Genomic DNA, 19,473 nt, shown 5'->3' with positions numbered 1-19,473 from the left:
GAACTTGACCGTCATGTTGACGTCCTTTGATCAACCTTCATCTATATCGCCAATTGTGCTCTAATCAGTGCCAGATTGTGCCTTGAAATATAACTGGATTTGTTGTTCTTAGACCTGCCATACAAATTTAGCTCAAAACTGCGCTGTTACAGGCAATGCCTCAATAAACTCAGAGAGGGCATCACCCCTCCTTAAGTACACCCTAACCTTGTTTGGTGCCTCTATCCACGTCTTACTAATAGTGGCGATGTCGTTCTTCGTCGAAACGATTACCATTTACTAGGTAATAGGGTATTCAAAGCTTACCCAGGTTAACTGCGCCACCAGAAGGGCGTTGCAACGCTTTTGTTTGGATTAGGATCCACAGAACTGCCTTCCTTAAGTATTATTTTGGAGGTAGTGCGCACGACACGCGCAGCTTCATCCCGTTAAACTCTTTCCCATCTAGATCTTCGACAGCTCGATTCATGTCCTCGGCACTACGCAGCGTCACGAAACCAAACCCACGAGCTGTAATGCGCACAGTTTCGTAGCCAAGGTACTGGAATAGGAACGATAGTTCTTCGCGCGAGGTGCCCTGTGGAAGGTTGCCAACATAGACTTCGTATGGATGAGGTGCAGGGTGGAAACGGTCGCCACCTCTGCCAGGATTTCCACCACGATAGCCTCCACGGTCGCCACCTCGATATCCTCCATTGCTTCCGCGTCGACGAGTATCAAGATTGGGCGGAACTTCTGCATGGCCCCACCACACACTGTGCACAATGACACCCTCTGGGTTGCCGTTCTCGTCGCGAGTGGGGACCGTTAGCACGAGGTTCTCGCCTTCACGGATAGGCACGCGATGCTTGAATTCGTCTTGGAAGATTTCTTCAATGAAAACGAGGAAACCAGTCGGCACGACTGTCAGACGCAGAGTGAACGGCTCACCAAATGTCAACGGGAACCGCGGCAGCGGTTGCGAGCAGCCCCAGCGACCGTCAATATTGCTGTTCTGAATGATATGTCCTCCACGCTGACGGCGCGGATTGAAGTGGTAGAGCACCGTTCCAGGATACGGCGCACCACTGAGCATACTCGACTGCGTGCTGACATTGAAGCAGCATCTGGAGGATCTCGGCGGTAGCGTCGCGTGAATAATCAGCGTATTGTTCGTAGCGAACGCCACTTCCGGCAGCACAAGATCCAACGGGGTTCCTGTGGCCGAGTCCCAGTCTTCATTCCTCAGGAAACTCTCCAATGGAAGTTGAATCGACGTGCGTCCTCCCTGGATCTTGATCTCCCCTGGCTTGTCACTCTTGGTGCTTCTCGGTCTCTTGACACTGTGCACTCCTCCCACAACACTGCCCGATCCTCCTCTCAAAATATCCGTCAAGGGGTTCGTCCTCTTCACTGCGGTGGACGACGTCGATCTCGCCCCACCCGCTTTCTTGGCCATCAGTAGTTTAGCTCTCTCCACTGCCGACATGGCCGGTTTAGCCCCTGCAGCTCCGCCACCAGAGGCTCCAGACCCATTACTATTGGGGGCGGAAGACCGTTGAGCCAGGAAGCTCTGCACTCGGGCTCTGTCCGACGAGACTTGTCGCTTAGGAGTCGTGACGGACGGTGGCGTGGTGCCACCCGCTGCAACTTTTCCCATCGAGCTGAGAGACGTCTTGCGACCCAGCGTGGCCCCTCCGACTTTGCTCACAGCCTTGGGGGATGCAGAAGCACCGGATGGAGCGGAGACACTCAATTCCGAATTCCCGCCATTAGCCCCAGCACTGGAGGCGACTGAGTCGGCCGCCGATTGAAAGAGCTGCACCAGCAGAATCTCCTGCGCCGTGAGATATTTGCCACCGAAGGCCTCAAGCTGCAGATGCTGCTGCAGCTCGTTGAGCTCGTCGTCCTTGGCCGCCTCTACGGCCACTGCCTCGTCCTTTGGCATCACTGTCGGAAATTCTGTTGTGCTCAAATAGCCGCAGTTGTGCCCAAATTTTCTGAATGGCACTAAATTAGACCCAATTTTTTTGATGTCACAAAACTGAAGTCCTCGCCTGCAGCTCCACTTCATTGCTGCTTGTTCGTCGTAGCCGCCATGTTCTTCCTGAAGCAGCTTTCGCGCGACTTGCTGCTGCACCCGATGCATTTCGGGCCTAAGCTGCATGATATTATCCGTCTGCGCCTGATCGAGGAGGTGGAGGGCACGTCCATGGGCAAATACGGCTACGTTATTACGGTCACGGAGGTGCGCGATGAGGATATCGGCAAGGGCGTGATCCAGGACAACTCGGGCTTCGTGTGTTTCAACATCCGCTACCGCGCCATTCTCTTCCGCCCATTTAAGAACCAGGTACTGGACGCCGTCGTGACGGTCGTGAACCAGCTCGGATTCTTCGCGGACGTGGGTCCGCTGCAGGTTTTCGTGTCCCGACATGCCATGCCCACTGACCTCAACAACGGCTACGACCACGAGAGCAACGCCTGGATCTCGGACGACCGCGAAGTCGAGATCCGTAAGGGCTGCGGTGTGCGGCTCAAGATCATGGGCGTCAGCGTCGACGTCACGGAGATCGTGAGTGGCAGCAGTTTAACTGTTTTGGTTGAGATGGCTGTCTAACGAGTGTTTGTTGTTGTTGCTGCTTGTAGAACGCTATCGGAACCATCAAGGACGATTATTTAGGCCTCATCTCGTCCGACAATTAACCTCCTGGCTGTGATTACCTTGAGGAACTCTTGCCGTCGAGCAAGAAACGTAGTTCTTACCACTTTTTGGATTCATATGGCTACATCTTTTAAGTGATGATGCATATTTCGTTCTATTTGCCAACTGACTGAGCTCTACGGTGCTATCAGCTGACAGTCGGCTCTTTACAGCTCCAGGAAGTGCGTGGACTTCCGGTGCTCCCTCTCCAGGATTGGCTTGACGTCCTCCAGCTTCACATCCTCGATTTCGAAGTTGTGCGCCAGTTCCGCGTGGAGTTCGCTCTCGAATCTCTCGCGGTTGGCGCATTCCTTTTTCAGCACGTCCTTCAGTGGACATAGGAACTCGAGGTGGCTACGCTGCTGCCGATACTTCGGCTGACGCGCAGGGTTGGTGAGGTACTCCATATTCTTGGGGTCAAAGTCCCACAGGAATGACGTGTGGTGCAGCCAGCGGCCCTTTGATAGACTCTGTGCGTTACCACCAAACTTGCGGTCGTTGAACACATAATCGTCCTCTCTCAGCGAGAATTTCTGCAAGACAACAACAGCTCAGTCGATGTAACCAGCATAGCGATGAATACACTGTTCGTACCAGGTCCTTGTTGCAGATACGCGAGAAGAAGGGCAAGTAAAAGTCCTGTGACCAAGCCATGATCTCGCGCGGAAAAGGTTTGACCTGTGGGAAGTCCTCGTGCTTGCAGATGAAGGTGGTGAAGACTGTATTGTGGTCCACGATGACGGTGCCACCACCACTGAAGCGCTTGAGCACTGGAATGCCGTCTCTAATCGGTAGACATGCCGTCAATCTCACCCTAATAACTGCAATCAATGCAATAATTGCAACGCACCGCTTGACTGCGTCTTGGTGCAGCAGCTGCTCCGGCTTGCCCGAGATGCCCATGACAATCATCGGCAGCGAGTGTTGGTCATTGTAGATGAACCAATTGCGCTTCGAGTCTGCACGGAACAGCGCCTCCTCGATCTTGAGCTGCTCCTGGATGGGCGCGCGCAGACGCAGGAAGCTCACGAGCGGCTTGCGCGTCTTGGTCGCCATGTTTTTGGTCCACTTTGAATATTTTGTGATTAGCAAATTTGACCAAATTATCCGGCAGTCGATATCCGGATAATCAAAACTGATCCTCGCTTTTGACACGTTGACAATGGATGAGCCGCTACTGCTAGCGGCTCGCGAGCTCGCGCGAGGCTCTGTGGCGTCACTTCCTGCCGACTTTGAGGTCGTGGCTTCAGCCACATCCTCGGCACATCTAGCTGTGCTGTTGCGGTCGCGAACGGTGCAGAATTGCGTGCGTTTGGGGGTGTTTAACACGGAACAGGGTGACAACGCGGAGAACCCGGAACTCGTCGATATATTGACCAAGCCAGGCGATTCCGAAGCTTCTGATAGCTGTGATGACGACTGGACAGTTGTGTGGAGTACAGACCTCAAGTTTCTCGTCGTCAGCGGTCGAGTTTCACGCGCAGAGGGCGAATCCGAAGGCGTCATGTGGATATTCACCCGTCCTGAGTGGCTAGCTCCTACTGAAGCTTCTGACGGGCAACCATTGCTGCTACGTGTAGATCCGGCCAAGTACCTGGCTGCAAAGCATTGGAACCCTACGACTAGCATCGTGAATGTATTCTTCCCAATGCAGAACGGGAGTAAACTGTTCGTGCTGTCCGAGGACGGAGTTTGGCTTAGTGTGAGTGTGCAACTGGCCAAATTGGCACTGGCTGCGATGAACTCATCAGCAGCAGAAGATACTGCTGGAATTTTTAGGATGAAGGCGGTGAAGAAGCTTACGGAGTGGCATGCAGGTGTCACGGCGGCGTGCTACGATCCGGAGAGCTCTACACTCGTGGTGAGCGGAGGAGTGAGAGACCCTAGCGCGGATCTAGTGGAGAAACAAGCGTCTTCATTAAGTGTCTGGAAAGTTGCGGGTGACAAGGACAACAAGGACGTTGGCGAGCTGCTGGACTTCACGATGGTCTTGAAGGGCAAGAAGCAGCAAATCGACGAAGACAACGAGGACGAGACCGATCTTATCTCAACTGTTGCAGAAGAGAGTGATGGTCTTCTGAATAGCGTCAAGAGCACTTTATTTGCTCCGTTAAAGATGATGGTTGGGGGTGAAGCCACAGAGACTCGAGTGATACGAGGCTCTATCCGTCACTTAGCACTGGCGCCCAATGGAAACTTTGTGAGTATGGTGGACGACTTTGGACGAGTGGCGATCCGGCAAATCGACATTTGTGCAGATGTGCTGAAGTGGCAAACGGTGGAAGATGTAGCTGTCAACTCTCAGAGCATCGCAATGAAGCTGGTTGTGTGGCTAACGTCAGAGTTATTGGCCATCATGCTCACTGACAACAGCATCATCTATTCAAGATTCATTGCTCAGTCTGAGGACGCGGCTGTATCCGGACCAACCAGTGACAGCGATAACGACAGTGTGTCTTCTTCGGGGGCTTCAGGTCGCCTCGTGTGTATCCCTGCAAGGCACTATAGACCTGCTATTGGTGCTGATATTAACGTTCGGACTCTTGTTCTTGATGCAAATGGAACCTCGCCGAGCGCTAAGCACAGCGCTGCGTTTACTGCATGCGAGCTTGTCATTGCTGGTGATCTTTGGGCTGCGAACCAGATCCAGAACTTGGAAGCTGAGCCCTTTATTGAGATGCTCATGGACGCTCAGGACTTTGAAGACGCTCTTGCGACGGTGGCGCTTTGCGAAACACGTGGAAGTGCCATTAACGCTGACGACATTCATCGTCGTATATGGATGGATTACCGAAAGCAAGCTGGTCGATTGAACGATAATAATGACCCGGAGCTTCAGGATATTGTGTTTTTGTACACACGGCCACATGGAATTCTTCAACGTGGGGAACGCGACGAGTTTGTGGACGCATTGGATCATTTACGTGCTGTATCGGACAAGAACTGGGTTGTTGATGAATGCTTGCATCTGGTTGCCGATGATTCGAGCGCCAGTATGAAGAAGATCCTTGATCTTGCGTGGGATGCGTGGCTAAGTTTGAGTGAAGGCAGTGAAGTTGTCACTGAGTCGTTGCAAGTGGATCTCCAACGATTTTTGTACCGCCTCGAAACACTGCGACTGGTTCTGTGCGAAGAAGAGGGCGTATCTACTACGTCCATGGCAGGCGACCAACTCTTTGATGGAACCACCTATGTGCTGTTCAGAACGTCATCTATCTTGTCGATAGCGAAGCAGTTCGCCCGAGAGGGGCGTGTCAGTGCGCTCACTATTTTACTCCATCGGCATGGATGGAATCTACTCCCTCACTGGTTAAATATCCTTGAGTTGCTTCCGCCTTCTGTGTCGCCATCAATATACGCTACGCTGCTGCCTGCAGTTCCCACGCAAATAGAAGACGAAGGACAGTTCTGTACACTGAGCAATTCAGAGGTGCTAGAAGGCGACGGTACCGACCTGGCCACTCCAGTTACTCTACTCCAGGAGAACCGACTGCAGGACATTACAGACGAAGAGCTGGCCGCGTTTGAAGAGTTCTCAAGTGTGCAACGCGAAGACCGGAATTCAGCTTATTGCGAGTGGTTTTCAAGGAGAATTCTCGAGTTGGACACACGGTTCGGTCAGCTTGCTTTCGCTTACGAGCTCAGCAAACTCGCAGTCAAGTGTATGAGTGGATGGTCTTCTTTAGAAACCAAGAAGCCATTGGAAGATCTCTTTCAACACACAGAAAGCCTGTACAAGTGTGTGTACCCGCTGCATTTATCGGCTTGCTGCTTGCTCCCATTGAGTGAGTGGTCTGCGCTGTCGATGCAGGATCAAGCCATGATCGTGGTGGGCACTGACGAAAAGGAATTTGCTGGAGATATCACGCCTATTATCGACCGTTTGGACGCAGTGTTCGTCTCCCAGCGCCGAGATCGCACGTATGCTCTGGATGAACTCTTCTCATGGCTGGCAAAGACCATGTCAGCCAAGTCTTCATTGGGAACGCTGACACTTGCAGCCCAGTTGATCCAGTGTAGTAACCCGTCGATCAAACTATTAAACCGATGGATCCAGAGCAACGTGCGACTTATCGAGACTGCGCTAGATGTCGTGTACGCCGTTGACGCGTCGGATATCATCGGTGATAAATCGCCCAATCTGGATGAAGATCTTTACATGCAGCGCCATCTCGCCCTAGTGGAGCAGCTTTGGGCGATTTTCCAGTCGCTTCCTGTTCGAAAGGAGAACGATCCTCCTGAGATCGCTCAATTGCAAGTGGCTGTGGACGAGATGGAAGATCTAATGGTGACTATGGATGTACTCAGCAAGTATGGCGTAGTGTCCTCGCCTAGCAGCCTCAAGTATCGGATGCTAACAAGCGTAGATGGTGTTGGGTCTCGTGGATTGCTCGAACAAATGTGTGAGTTTGCTCTGCCTGACGAATATTCAGACGACGAGGAGAAAACTGATGGGAGTCAGTGGCTGGAGGTGCTTCAAGATGCAGTCAAGTTGAAAGAACATGCGTTCGGCGAGCGACTGAGCCAAGAAATGATCCTGGACGTCATTTTGAAGCACCTTCTCGCACCTGATCGAGCTTACATTGATGCTGCTCAAAACCTGGTGAGCCACTGGATAGCTTCTGACGTGGAGGCTGTTGATCATGTTCTGGATGCGTTGTTCATGACGATTCGAGCGGCGTTAGACTCCGTTACCGGATACTCGGAGGATGTGAGCGCTAATAAGGTCCATGAAGCTGCGTTGGGCTGCATCAACATCGTTAAACAGCTGCTATCGCTTCCAGTGTGGGAGGGCGGAGACCGAGCAATTGCTGGAGCTAAACAGCACTATGAAGACATGCTGTCACTAGAGACAGATAGAGCACACGCTTGCGAGCTGCTGGACTTACTGACGTATGGAGCAGTCAAAATGTCGCCGTCACAACTTCGAGCCAACCAACCAGAGGAAGAAGAGGAGAAGGAAAGCGCGCGACTCGATGCTGTGTGCCAAGTATTCGTGAGTAACCCAAGCAATTACAAACCGTCTGTGCGAGCAAGAGAGTGGTTAGCGCAGCATCATGTTGGCGAGGGTGAGCTCGCAGAGACTGCTGATGTGTGGAATGAACCTCTGGCTGCTGTGATGCATCTGGCCAAATTGCTGCGTGTTGACTCGCAGAAGCTGGAAATCTGGATGAAAGGTGCGTACGCCGCTCTCTATTGTATGGACTATGATGTCGCGTACGACTTGACAATGCAAGTTATCGACGGCATTCCGACCGAGGTGGACGCAGTCACAGCCAGTCACAGTAGCGGCAAGTTTACGCTTCTTCACTTGGTTTCATTAGTGCTGGATCTTGTGTCTTCATCTTCGTTCGGATCGTGGAGTAAGAAGCGCAAGCTGTGCTCTGCTCTATTCAGTGCTGCCAATGTATCTGCGTTAGATCTGTTCGCACATCAAGTGACAGACTTGGTGCTATCGTGGCTGGAGAAGATCGAAGCCATCCAGGCCTTAATGATCGAGCTAGGCTTGTCAGACAACGATTTGGAGCAACGCCGACTAGCTGGAAACAAGACCACAAGCAGCGCTGAAACCGTACTTCTCAATGAGCTGAATGTGGTTGTTGACTTGCTGCATGAAGAGAAGAACGACCGTCAATTCCTGATACGTTTACTGCAGCGTGGGTTCCAACTCACCCAAGTGATGCTAAACAATGGTGGAGATGAGAGTCAAGTCAACAGCGAGTCTGTCTCGTCATTCCTCCAGCAAATGACTCAACTGTGCGTGGAAGAGGCTGTGGAGTTGACAAGTGAATCCGGAGATTGGGAGCAGTATTTGGAGCTGAGTTTCAGCTACTTAATGCTGTGGAGTGACCTCTGCATTGACGACGAAGTGTTCGAAGCGTTTTGCATGGATGCAGTCCTCTCTGTATCCAGTGAACATGAACTCGTGGTGCGTCGCTTGCATCACTTCTTCTTGCTCCAAGCTGCCCATGCAAAGGAAGATACTACAGAAGACAGTACGGAAGCCTTGCTATCGCGCAGAAAGCGTTTCGAGACGTTGTCTTCTTCTTACGATACGGCACGTAGAGCTGTTGGCTCTGGTGGAGTGCAAAATGGGGCGCTGAGTGATGTAACTGCAGCAGAGGAACTGATAGAACACCAGTTGTTGGTGTCAGACCAACGATACCAGATCTACCTGAGGCTAGCTCAACGTTGCCATGAACGGTTGATCTCGCAGAAAAAGTCACAGGAATTAGACCAAATGAGCACGTTCTTCAACACCGAGTTGGATTTGGAGCGCTTCTCGCTCGATGAAAGCTACCGGAATGAGAAGATTATGGTCCTGGCCACGAGGAAAGAACACTTTCATCTCTCAAGGCAGTTCGCGAGCAAGTACGGTATCGACGAGTATGACTGCGTGTTGGCGTACATCAAACACGCACTGCTCTTCCCATCCGATACCAGTCGATTGGGTCGTCGTGAACAGCTGGACCAGGCATTCGCTATCGAACAGGTTGATATCTTAGAGGAAGCGCTGCAAAGACCGATTGCCTTTGGAGACTTCTTACTGAAAAGAGAGACGCCAGGAGAGCCCAGCTTGTACGAGACGATCGATGGAACGGACCATGTTGGTGTCTTGCTCGTGTTGCGTATGGTGTTGGAATGCTCTAAGCGACTTTACCAGAAGTCCACAGACTCCGTGTCGTCGTCTCTCTTCCCCTTGGCCAAGCCTTCAATCGACCGGATCACTCTGCTGTTCATGTGTTTGAAGAAGGTCAAAGATATCGGGGATTCACTGGACAATGTGGAGTCGGTTGATCTCAAGCTCATCGGTGCAGCTTCTACAACTACTGAACTCTTGACACCGTTGTCTTCATCACGCACGGATACAATTGCCAATAGAAAGGTGGCTGTGGAAGCAGTACGTCCTTTATTAACCGGCAAGACTATCAAGTTTGTTACCAAGATTTTACGCAAGCTGCACCGTGTTACTCCTAGCGCCATGGTCATGATTTACATCAACGATCTGCTCACGGGTATCTGGAGGGAACATGGCAACAGTACTGGAGCATTGTCTGCAGATCTGGCTGTCTACGCGTACGAGTCGTGTGCGCCTTGTCTCTCAGTCCTCTCGAACGAGCACTTGATGCTGTTTCATTATTTGTTCCTTGATGGATCAAGCGACAAGGCTCCCCCAGAGTTTGTGGCTCATCTGAACGTCGAAGAGGAATTCTACGGCCAGTCACTCAGTGGTCTGCAGCACTTCGGCCCACTGTTGATACCTCAGAAACGGGTGGAGCTTGTGGCAGATACACTCACGCTGTTCCAAACGAAGTACAATTCGTGGCAGAATTCCGGATCGCAGTCAAATGTTTCGTCAGCATCGTCCACTTCGTCTTCGTCTTCTGCATCGTGGGACCCCACACAGTTCAAGAGGAAGGAACAGGAACTGCACTATCTGGAGCGTGAACTGGCAGAGAACGTGTGTTGTTTGGTGCTGAGTGAAGTCAATCAGAGTGGCTTGGCATTCGATGCTGAGGCACAGACGTTGCAGTCTGTGGTATCAAGTTTGAAGGCCTGGTATGCAATGGACTCTTTGCAGCAGACCGCTAACGAAGGAGTCCTTCACAGTACTGTGTTAATGGAGCTTTGTCAACGTGTAGCCTCTGTGGAGCTTGCAAGTCTCGTCATGGAGTTGACACTGCGGGCTAGTGGTACCAAGGCCAGTAGCGAAGTTGCGACGAATGTGATAGCGCAGTGCTATCAAAATGCTGTGGTTGATTTAGTCCAGCGGTGTATGGATTCTCATGACGATGGAGCAAAGACTGTTCCCTGGGTGGAGCGGTTTGTATGGTCGTGGGTTACGGATGCAAGCGCTCCCAACAGCAGTCTATTGACTGAGCTTGAGCACTACCTTGAAGCTACCTGCAGTGCAGGAAAGGCTAGCTCATGTGTAGTGTACGAGCGTATTGTAACGCTGTTATCGCAGTCACCATCTACACTACTGAAGGAGATCGGATTGAGTCGGCTTGGAGAGATACAGACCCCAGCAGACGAGAATGAACAGAGCTCAAGTGTCGTGGTTGGAGTGCGTGACGCAGTGCTGACTCAGTGGGAACAATTGATCGCTACTCGGGAAGAAAACCACAACTGGGTAGAAGCAGCAGTTCTCAGCTACGTGCTAGTAACTCGACGCACGGATGTTGCCAAGTGGCACTTCGGGCTTCATGTCAAGGCAGTGTGGTCTGCGCTACTGACCAAGCACAAGCTGGATGAAAGTGAAGATGCACTACGCATTTTTGAAGTCCCAAGTCTCGAAATCTCGAACCATTTCGCTGCTGTGTTTGAAGAACTATTAGCCTTCATAGAAGTGTGTGCTAGCGATGACAACCCGAAGGCTTTGAGATTTGCGGAGATGGCTACGGTGGCATTGAGTAACGTACTGGTGCGTCACGATGAGCTCCGTAGCGGATCTGAAGGTACTGCACAACGCAGTGCTTCAGCGTGGCAGCAAGAGCAACAACGTGCAGTTCAATCACGTGTTCAGACGCAGTTCCAAGTAGGCACAGCGATGGAGAAGGCGTTGCTTCCTAATGAGCAGGACGCGACGTGCTGGTCTGCTCTCTTTGCACGGGGCGTCTGGGGATCAGGTCTATTGAGTTGGTACGCTACTCACGCCTACGCAGAGCTCAGTAACGAAGAAGAAGTGACAGAAGCGGTCATCTTGGTGCACTGGGAGGCCAACAACCTCGAACTCGCCATTCAACTGCTGTTGATGTGTCCTTTTGATGCTCTAAGAGCGAAGCACGTCGATCGCGCTTTGTCAGTTGTACGACAACTGCAACAAGGATCTCGTACCTGGTCTACAGTCATGGAGCTCACACTGCTGCGTTTCGACGTGGCTGTATTGTTGCAGCACGGTCTACACTCGTCGATTGTCGCTTTTGTATTGCAAGACAGACCGTCAGCGCTCTGGACATCCAGCGGTGCCTACGTCGTGTGTGCGCTGGTGACACAGTGCGAGTTTGCAGCTGCTGGACGTCTAACGTGCGCTCTGCGTCACGCTCATCCGCTGCTCTGGGACGTGGAGAACGCTCGTCTATTGCTGTCTAACTACCTCCGATCACTCGCTACGTCGTCTGTGCAGAAGAGTACCAACTTGCAGCACGAAGTGTACGTCCAGACAACACGTCGGCTTACAGATGCACTCCTCTAGAGCAGCATAGACAGAGCTCGTTGTATGTAAACCAAATAGCAGCTCACTGTTGTATGAATCGGAGTCTCCTGCGTCTGTATCATTCTATACGTTGAGTTTGAGCAGCTCCACCACATGAGGGTTCCGCCAGTCCTTACTAGGGTCTTCCAAGTGCTCCTCAAAGTCCACGACGTCCTCTTGCACACTCTGCTTCAGTCCTTGAGTCACCGTCTTGGTCGCCCCATCCGCCACCTTCAGTCGGTTCTCTACCTTCGTCCAGCCACGTTTCACGTCCTTCAGCAGGATCTGAAGCCCCGTCTTGGACTCACTGCTAAGCTGCTGGTTGTCCAGCTAGTTCACCACATTATAAACATCAATGTAAACTACAAGTAGCTGCCACAAGAGCTGATAGACGAACGCACCACCAAGACGCAAGCTCTCGAACAGTTCTGCTCCACCTTGTCCGCAACCTTCTCGGCGAAGTGGCTGAGTCCATTGCCAGAATCAGATGGAGAGTACCCGCTTCCGGAATAGTAGAGGCCCACGATCTGCAACTTTTGACTCTTTTGGCAATACGCGTCCACCATGGCGCATGCCACTTCCAATAGCGGAGCCAGCGGCGCCTCGTGGTGGAATAGCGGCACAGCGTCCGAGATGGAGAAGCCCTGACCTTGCTCTGTGCCTAGCAGCAGGCCACACACAGCGTTCGCGGGCCGCTTGGCTGCATGAAGCACCAGCTTGACGTACGTCTGCGTCGACACCGAGTAGTCCATGGATATCGAGGTCTTGACTGAAACAATGTATGCTGCAAGGGGAGTCATTCAGGTGCTCTTGTAAGGAGATGTAACGAGTTGAAGTGTTCTTACATAGAAATGCCAGTGTAATGAGGGAAAAATAGTGACCCACACTTCAGTTTGTGTGGCTCTGGTGTGGCTCATTTCTGATTCCTGTCCTATGCCAAAGTCTCTGGTGCTGTAAGCGCGCCATCGATCTACAGTCGCGAATAACACGAGCTATGGCCATGCAGAGCAAGAAAAAGTTCCGGTGCTCGCCTTCAGTCACTTCGTCGTCATCGGATTCATCGGACTCGTCGTCATCGTCGTCTTCGTCTTCCGACAGTGATGACTCGGACACGTACCCCACGTCGACTATCCCACGCTTCCCGCCGGTGCCAGCTCCTGTGTATCCCGAGAAAGTCGAGCGTGCGCTATACAGCGCCAAGAAGAAGCATCGATCTGGTATTGCACCTACTAATAGCTAAGACTCTTTGGGTTTATAACTGTCGATGATTTTGGTGGTAGATATCGACCCGGAGGCCTGGAATCGCGAGGGATTCGCAGGTTCAAATGTGTGCGACTTGCCACTGGACGAGTCCAATCCAATTAAGCGTGAACATTGCAGTGAATTGAGTGTGAAGCGGTTCATTGACGAGTACGAACGTCCAGCTGTGCCTCTGGTTATCGACGGAGTACCAGAAGCTGACGGATGGGGTGCCTTAAAGCACTGGTCAATGAAGAAACTGAGGAAAAACTACAAGCGAGTGCAACTGAAATGCGGCGAGGATGACTACGGCAAGTCTATTCGAATGAAGTTCAAGTACTTCGTGACGTACATGAACAACCAGACAGATGATAGTCCGCTCTACATCTTCGACAGCACGTTTGATGATCACAAGGACACCAAACCATTATTGGACGACTATAAAGTGCCCAAATACTTTCCAGAAGATCTGTTCTCATTGGTCGGCGAGGACAGACGACCGCCGTATCGCTGGTTCCTGGTCGGACCTAAGCGCTCTGGAACCACATTACACTTGGACCCACTTGGTACCAGTGCATGGAACACTCTGATCGTCGGACGCAAGCGCTGGGTGCTTTTCCCGCCGCACTTACCCAAGAACCTCGTGAATGGTAAGAAACATATCCGTGGTGACGAGGACGACGAGGCAGTCAACTACTTTATGGACTTACTACCGCGAATTAAGCGTGCTAACGCGCCGGAGACTCTGCAGTGCATCGAGTTCATGCAGTATCCCGGTGAGACGGTGTTTATCCCCGGTGGCTGGTGGCATGCTGTGTTCAACGTGGACGATACGGTGGCAGTCACGCAGAACTTCTGCAGTTCTCAGAACTTCCCCGCCGTGTGGCGCAAGACTCGCAGCGGTCGTAAGCGCATGGCCGTCAAGTGGCTGAAAAAACTGGAGACGCACAATCCGGAGTTGGCAGCATTGGCCACTGAGCTCAACCAGAAGGACAAGTTCGTCATGTATAGCAAAGAGAGCAGCAGTCGCTCGTCTTCATCGAGTTCGCACAAGAGGAAGAAGAAAAGCGACCGTGATGAACTAGACGAGACCTCACGAGACCACCACAGTGGAAAGAAGAAAAAGAAATGCTGCTGAGCACTAGAAAATGGGGAACTGGGTCGTGTAGGTTGGCATGAATAGACGTACGCATGAGATTTTTGCAACAATCAACAGATAGACACCGACAAGTGACACCTTACGCTACACTACGCACAGTTTGTGGCCCTATCGAGCAGCATCCGGACGTTCTGGTAACTAAGCCCCACTTCCGTGACAAGACTCAGGTCCGGACGGGCCTTAGGAAGCCAGAGAAAGTCAGGATGATCCGACTGCGAGTCTTCCACCCACTCCCCACCAAGGATGTTGTAGTCGTTGTCGAGTTCAAGGAGGTACTTGTACGTCTTGCTGTTCTCATACTTCGAAGCTCTACCAGAACTCACAAGTCCCCCGTCTTCGAAAGTCTCAACCATCCAAGACACTGTGGTCTCCACGTACATGATCCGTTGAGCTTCGTTGTTGAACGGGTACGTCGGTACTTGAAAGTACTGGTTAGCAGCGTCGCTAGGTGTCATTTCCCTTTGAGTGAGCACCTTGTAGCTGTAAATGGGCTGATTCCAGACCTCCGCACCGGCGGTGACGTCCATGACAACAGAAGCGTTGAACCGCCCGATGATGTTGGCTAGCGCGACGTGCATGAAGCCTGGACCGATATCGCGACGCGAGGAATCAGAATAGCGACCATACTCGTCAGTGCTGTCACCGCTATCAGGCCCGTAGAATCGTGCACCGGTGAAGACTGTAGCGAGGCTCGATCCATCGTAGACCTCAGATATCAGAGCTTTGATGTCCATCGGCTGGAACGTTACACCATTGTAGTCGACAGCACAGTTCGGTTCGGGTTCAAGTAGAGCTGCTGGAGCCCAGGCATGGCAGATGCCGTACCAGGTCGGGATACAGTAGCCTCGAGCCTCTCCATCACGTCGAGCACAAACGCTGCCATCGCCTTTGCTAGCACAGTCCCAGTTCGTCCAGCACGAAGTACTAGACGCAGCCATCGATTCGACTCCAGTGGATTTCGAGACGCTCGCCATTAATGCATCCGGATCCAGACCGAAGGCACTGGCATACTTCTCAGTGGCACTAGGCTCGCTAGCGGATTTCCAACGGTAGTTGATACCGTCGAGATAGATAGCCCAGTAGCTACTGGGCCACGGCATGACGTAGTATGCCGCATTGGAGGCCAAGTTGTTCACATTGAGCTCCAAAGACGTACCAAAGTGGCTTTCCAGCTTCTGGATATCCGACGTGGTTTCTTCCAATGCGCGTTCATGGACAAGGCCCAACATGGATCCATTGCTAACGACTGAACCCTTGGAACTCTTGTACACAGCGGACTGTTTGGTAGAGGATGAGCTCTTGGAAGTAGTCGAGGTGGTGGTACTCTTCTTGCCACCGTTGTTTGTAGTGGTTGTGCTCGTGGTAGAGCTGCTGTTGGAGCTGTGGAACGTGGTGACCTTGTATTCGGTAACCTCGTACGTGAGGACACTCAAGTCCGTACCAGGGGCAATACCACCGAAGGCAGGACTGGTGTGCGAAAGTGACGTAGCACTGGAGACGATGGTCACCGGATTGTTTGCGAACGGTGTACCTGTTGCTTCAGGTAGCAACAAACCGGCGAGTGTTGCTGCTTTGGCAACGAAAGGTGTCGAAAGGTACCGAGTCGGCCTCATGATCTTGGACAACTGCGGTGAGGAATGCAACTTACAAAATGGCAAACGTGAAGCCGTGTCACGCTGCAGATACCCTCATGAAGATCGCTATCCTTAGGACAAGAGCAAGGAGAAGCAGTGCTCGGTGTTCGACAGATGTCGGGGTACTGGTAAAGTCGACTTGGTAACTCCAGAAGGCATTCAATGTGATCCAGTTTCTCTCAATGGCGGATACGTTAACCCTGGAAGGAATAGAGCACGCATCGCCTTTGTGGACCAGAACGAAATTTGCTTTGGGCACTTGCTGACAGCCTCGACCTCTGCAGAAGCCGGAGTTTACCAGCTACCAGTCGGCGGTTCTTATGCTTCAAGGAGATTGTCACCAGCAATATCCACCGGCAGCGAATGACCCTCCTTTGCTGAACTACATCTAGTGAGCTCTTGACGTCCACCCAGTACCAGCAGCAGGCTTATTCTAAGACTAGAGTCGGACAATTGCCGCAATATGTGCTGAAAGCTCGCAGACGACGACGAACTCCTCACTGGTATCCAAATACTGCAATCTGCAGCATCTCGGCGTCATAATATATCGTTGGTCCAAGCCTTCCAATGTCACCTCTGTCTGTCTGAAAGTATGAACACCCAGTGGAGCTCTAATGTATCAATGCCCTGAACTTAAAAACGTTGCCACACACATTGAAGAGACGTCTTGAATTTTGCTAAGTGAGACTTTAAACCAGCTGTGGAACGCCGCGCTTTTGTCGGTCCAATGCACCGTCAAGCATACAAACTTCAAGTGATCGTAGTTCAGAACATGTCAACGGCTGGGGGATGACCTTGTATGCAATCTGTCGCGATCACACAACGATCCACCGAAGCGGACGGCGCTCGAAGCCGAGAGCCAAGAGCAGCAGACATAACTGCATGCATGGAGAAGATGGGCAGCTAAAGCTGTGCGCATGTCGAGCACACGAAAATTCAGTGGGGTTGGGCGCCTCTCACTTCCCAACTCGAACGCTTGAGACCACATTGCTCAAGCGAAAGCTCTAGCAGCTTAGAAGCCTACCACTTATTCACCTTCACAGGTCCGACCTCCTCCATCGCCATGATTTTCGCTCGCTCCATCGCTCTTTTCGCTGGTTTGGCTCTGGCTTCTACTGTCCAAGGAGCTACGATTCTAGGCGGCTACACGCAGAAGAACGCAACCAGTGACGATATTGAGCTCCTCACACAGGCGGCAAGCAACGCCAGCACATACAACGAGGACGTGGACACGAGGATCTGCCTAATTGCTATCGAGAACCTCGAGACGCAAACGGTGGCTGGCACCAACTACAAGTTCCAAGTGGCTGGATGCACCGTGGATACAGACGAGGAGCTGGGCGCCTGTGATGACCGCAATTGCGAGTACTCCAGCTACGACATCATCATTTTCTCCCAACCATGGACCGACACGCTCGAAGTGACGTCCATCACGCTGGTGGAGTAAGCTCCTGGCAATTACATTCCAGACCACCTACTTTATAAACGCCGCTTCTAGGTTGAATATATTGATTGATGACTAGCTCACAAATAAACATCGGATTCGCAGTTTTCTGTTGAAAATGAAGAAGTACTTCAGAGTGGGAAGACAATACCAAGGCTACAAAACTACGATTATTTTGATAATAGTAGTCTTGTAGCCTTGTAGTCGGTACGGTACTAGACCGATCCGATTCTGGCGAAATTATCGACTACGAGTACATTTTATTTTAATACTGTACAAGTCCGCGCGCGCGAAGGAGCTCTGAAATTTACAACGCCACACTCTAACGCTTTGTAAGTGGTAGACCGTGTTTTCGCTTGTGTCAGTAGCACGGTGTGACCGCCTCGTTGAAGGAGAAATATTGTGGTACGTCGATTTTTCAAACGTGGTTCTGGTCAAGTAGCGGAAGCAACAACAACAAAACTTCTATTGGGTTACTTTTGCAAACTTATCTGGTTGTAATGCTATAATTCCTGTGAAATTTTGTTAAAGTTTATTCTTGACTTTTATTGTTCTCGTCGCCTTTCAAGCTCTATCTGCTGATCACCCTGGGCGGCATGCCCGATTGTGATTGTGTCGCTGGTCACCTTACACGGTTTTTCGTGAACTGGCACTGTTCAAGCTGTATCTGGGCATAACCCTGGGCGGCATGCCCGATTGTGTCGCTGGTCACCTTACACGGTTTTCGTGAACTGGTCTAGCATGCAAATATCGAGAGACTCTTAGGCGAGAGCTCGAGCAGGGTCGGAAAAATAATTGCAGTTCATTAAACTATTGGATTTTACAACAAAATAATTAGTACTGGACAGGTCTGATCTCAATACAATAAAAATGACCCAGTTATTGGCAATAAATTCATAAGAAGAACGTCTGAGCAAAATTGGAAGAATATGCCATGTTTTGTGAAAATGAGCAAAGATATTAAAAAAAAAACAAATTGCTGTAGTATTCCACTAATACAATAATTTTTATTGTTGCTGTTTACAACATTGAAATTTATATTATTGCCAAGCAAAGGCACACTTTTTTTTACTCTATTGGGCGGACTCCTTAGCTCGAGCATACAGCTTTTGACGCTTTAATATCCCGAGAGTGGGAAAACCATCGCAGTGAGTCATACTTTCGGGCCATATATGATTATTTTCTCTTCTGTACCGCCTCGTTTCTAGGTCACCAAGTTCCATTCATGCCCCTGGAGAGGGCTCATATGTACAATCATGGATCACCACCCACAGCAACTCCTTGCGCCATGCTGCCGATTATGGAACTTCTCAATCAAGAGGTGCCTTCTTGTTTGGCGTTTCTTTATGAATGCTGCCGTGAACACAGTAGTATTGTGTGCTGGACCAGAGCTACTTTTTTTTAGACTGGTGTACGCTGAGACGAGTTACGTCTAGCAGCTGTGATTCGATGGGATGACTGGGTGAACGATTCCAAAAGCTGGGTGATTGCTCGTTTCGTTACCGAAAATTTCGCTTAGTAAGTAAATTACAACGAGTGTCAATTCAATGTCGAGCGAGCAGAGTGCAAGCAGCGTGAGCATCGGTGATTCAATTCTCGCTAGATATGCACGATTACAGTGAAATTTGCTAGCAATTGTATTGATATCTCGAGTCTTCACCTTGAAGTTAAATTATCGCGACATTCAGACCCTCAAGCTTGGGTGATTTGAATGTTATTGAGGGTTTATTAGATATCACAGTGCGGTTTTGAGCATTGCTTTTTTTTTTTTTTAGGTCTACTCGATTTTCTGAATTTAGAGCTACTTCTGGTTTGAGCGGAAAGTCTGATCGCCGAGATACTCTGAAAATAAATTTTGTGAGAATTACCTCTCAAAGCAAGTATTGGTTACGGGCTCTCTTATTTTATGCAGTATGTTCGTTAGCAAGCAAAATATGAGTCCTTTCCAGAGCATCGGATAAGTAGAATCGAGAGTCTCAGTCAGGGCACGGCTGTTTTGAAGGTTACAAGAGTGGTATTTTTGAACTCTCACTTGAGTATGAGATTTAAAATACTATTCTTTGAAATAATTGAGACAGCGTTTGCAAGTAACGTTAATGTAAATGTATCGGCACATTT

At 50.8% G+C, this 19,473-nt stretch overlaps 8 protein-coding genes across 9 annotated transcripts; 4 read left to right on the top strand and 4 right to left on the bottom strand.

Annotated features, from left to right (window-relative positions):
* Positions 1-92: 92 nt before the first annotated feature.
* PPTG_02060 (hypothetical protein) lies at positions 93-1,944 on the bottom strand. The gene has a single exon (XM_008895456.1). The coding sequence runs from the start codon at positions 1,925-1,927 to the stop codon at positions 386-388; it is 1,542 nt and encodes a 513-aa protein (XP_008893704.1). The 5' UTR covers positions 1,928-1,944; the 3' UTR covers positions 93-385.
* Positions 1,945-2,016: 72 nt separating this feature from the next.
* Positions 2,017-2,878, top strand: PPTG_02059 (hypothetical protein). The gene is made up of 2 exons (XM_008895455.1): positions 2,017-2,554; positions 2,629-2,878. Exons 1-2 carry the CDS (start codon positions 2,078-2,080, stop codon positions 2,683-2,685), a joined length of 534 nt encoding a protein of 177 aa, XP_008893703.1. The 5' UTR covers positions 2,017-2,077; the 3' UTR covers positions 2,686-2,878.
* PPTG_02058 lies at positions 2,660-3,754 on the bottom strand. 2 transcript variants are annotated; one of them, XM_008895454.1, is made up of 3 exons: positions 3,534-3,754; positions 3,278-3,467; positions 2,660-3,216 (listed from the first exon to the last, which is right to left on the bottom strand). In XM_008895454.1, the coding sequence occupies exons 1-3, from the start codon at positions 3,737-3,739 to the stop codon at positions 2,851-2,853; spliced, it is 762 nt and encodes a 253-aa protein (XP_008893702.1). In that variant the 5' UTR covers positions 3,740-3,754; the 3' UTR covers positions 2,660-2,850. The 2 variants fall into 2 exon arrangements, with proteins under 2 accessions (XP_008893702.1, XP_008893701.1); XM_008895453.1 differs by having other exon boundaries at positions 3,278-3,754.
* Positions 3,755-3,820: 66 nt separating this feature from the next.
* On the top strand, positions 3,821-12,008 carry PPTG_02057 (hypothetical protein). The gene has a single exon (XM_008895452.1). The coding sequence runs from the start codon at positions 3,846-3,848 to the stop codon at positions 11,877-11,879; it is 8,034 nt and encodes a 2,677-aa protein (XP_008893700.1). The 5' UTR covers positions 3,821-3,845; the 3' UTR covers positions 11,880-12,008.
* Positions 11,247-12,720, bottom strand: PPTG_02056 (hypothetical protein). The gene is made up of 2 exons (XM_008895451.1): positions 12,281-12,720; positions 11,247-12,209 (listed from the first exon to the last, which is right to left on the bottom strand). Exons 1-2 carry the CDS (start codon positions 12,677-12,679, stop codon positions 11,964-11,966), a joined length of 645 nt encoding a protein of 214 aa, XP_008893699.1. The 5' UTR covers positions 12,680-12,720; the 3' UTR covers positions 11,247-11,963.
* An 85-nt stretch (positions 12,721-12,805) lies between these two features.
* On the top strand, positions 12,806-16,573 carry PPTG_02054 (hypothetical protein). The gene is made up of 2 exons (XM_008895449.1): positions 12,806-13,096; positions 13,160-16,573. The coding sequence occupies exons 1-2, from the start codon at positions 12,874-12,876 to the stop codon at positions 14,254-14,256; spliced, it is 1,320 nt and encodes a 439-aa protein (XP_008893697.1). The 5' UTR covers positions 12,806-12,873; the 3' UTR covers positions 14,257-16,573.
* PPTG_02055 (hypothetical protein) lies at positions 14,291-15,890 on the bottom strand (the record flags this gene model as incomplete). The annotated part of the gene is made up of 1 exon (XM_008895450.1): positions 14,291-15,890. One exon carries the CDS (start codon positions 15,888-15,890, stop codon positions 14,367-14,369), a length of 1,524 nt encoding a protein of 507 aa, XP_008893698.1. The 3' UTR covers positions 14,291-14,366.
* A 295-nt stretch (positions 16,574-16,868) lies between the features above and the next one.
* PPTG_02053 (hypothetical protein) lies at positions 16,869-17,505 on the top strand. The gene has a single exon (XM_008895448.1). It carries the CDS (start codon positions 16,975-16,977, stop codon positions 17,356-17,358), a length of 384 nt encoding a protein of 127 aa, XP_008893696.1. The 5' UTR covers positions 16,869-16,974; the 3' UTR covers positions 17,359-17,505.
* The last annotated feature ends 1,968 nt before the right edge of the window (positions 17,506-19,473 follow it).

The sequence above is a fragment of the Phytophthora parasitica genome (assembly GCF_000247585.1).
Source record: "Phytophthora parasitica INRA-310 unplaced genomic scaffold supercont2.3, whole genome shotgun sequence".
NCBI lineage: Eukaryota > Oomycota > Peronosporomycetes > Peronosporales > Peronosporaceae > Phytophthora > Phytophthora nicotianae.
The sequence above is the reverse complement of the archived record's forward strand: the minus strand, read 5'-3'. Positions and strand labels throughout refer to the sequence as shown.

What these genes read in the sequence shown, in the direction of transcription:
- PPTG_02054 (XM_008895449.1), top strand. Translation starts at nt 12,874, where the DNA reads ATGGCCATGCAGAGCAAGAAAAAGTTCCGGTGCTCGCCTTCAGTCACT. An exon ending in CAAGAAGAAGCATCGATCTG is followed by an intron (nt 13,097 to 13,159) that starts GTATTGCACCTA and finishes TTTTGGTGGTAG; the next exon opens with ATATCGACCCGGAGGCCTGG.
- PPTG_02058 (XM_008895453.1), bottom strand. Translation starts at nt 3,739, where the DNA reads ATGGCGACCAAGACGCGCAAGCCGCTCGTGAGCTTCCTGCGTCTGCGC. An exon ending in GTATCTGCAACAAGGACCTG is followed by an intron (nt 3,217 to 3,277) that starts GTACGAACAGTG and finishes GTTGTCTTGCAG; the next exon opens with AAATTCTCGCTGAGAGAGGA.
- PPTG_02056 (XM_008895451.1), bottom strand. Translation starts at nt 12,679, where the DNA reads ATGACTCCCCTTGCAGCATACATTGTTTCAGTCAAGACCTCGATATCC. An exon ending in CGAGAGCTTGCGTCTTGGTG is followed by an intron (nt 12,210 to 12,280) that starts GTGCGTTCGTCT and finishes GTGGTGAACTAG; the next exon opens with CTGGACAACCAGCAGCTTAG.
- PPTG_02059 (XM_008895455.1), top strand. Translation starts at nt 2,078, where the DNA reads ATGTTCTTCCTGAAGCAGCTTTCGCGCGACTTGCTGCTGCACCCGATG. An exon ending in GCGTCGACGTCACGGAGATC is followed by an intron (nt 2,555 to 2,628) that starts GTGAGTGGCAGC and finishes TGCTGCTTGTAG; the next exon opens with AACGCTATCGGAACCATCAA.
- PPTG_02060 (XM_008895456.1), bottom strand. Translation starts at nt 1,927, where the DNA reads ATGCCAAAGGACGAGGCAGTGGCCGTAGAGGCGGCCAAGGACGACGAG.
- PPTG_02053 (XM_008895448.1), top strand. Translation starts at nt 16,975, where the DNA reads ATGATTTTCGCTCGCTCCATCGCTCTTTTCGCTGGTTTGGCTCTGGCT.
- PPTG_02057 (XM_008895452.1), top strand. Translation starts at nt 3,846, where the DNA reads ATGGATGAGCCGCTACTGCTAGCGGCTCGCGAGCTCGCGCGAGGCTCT.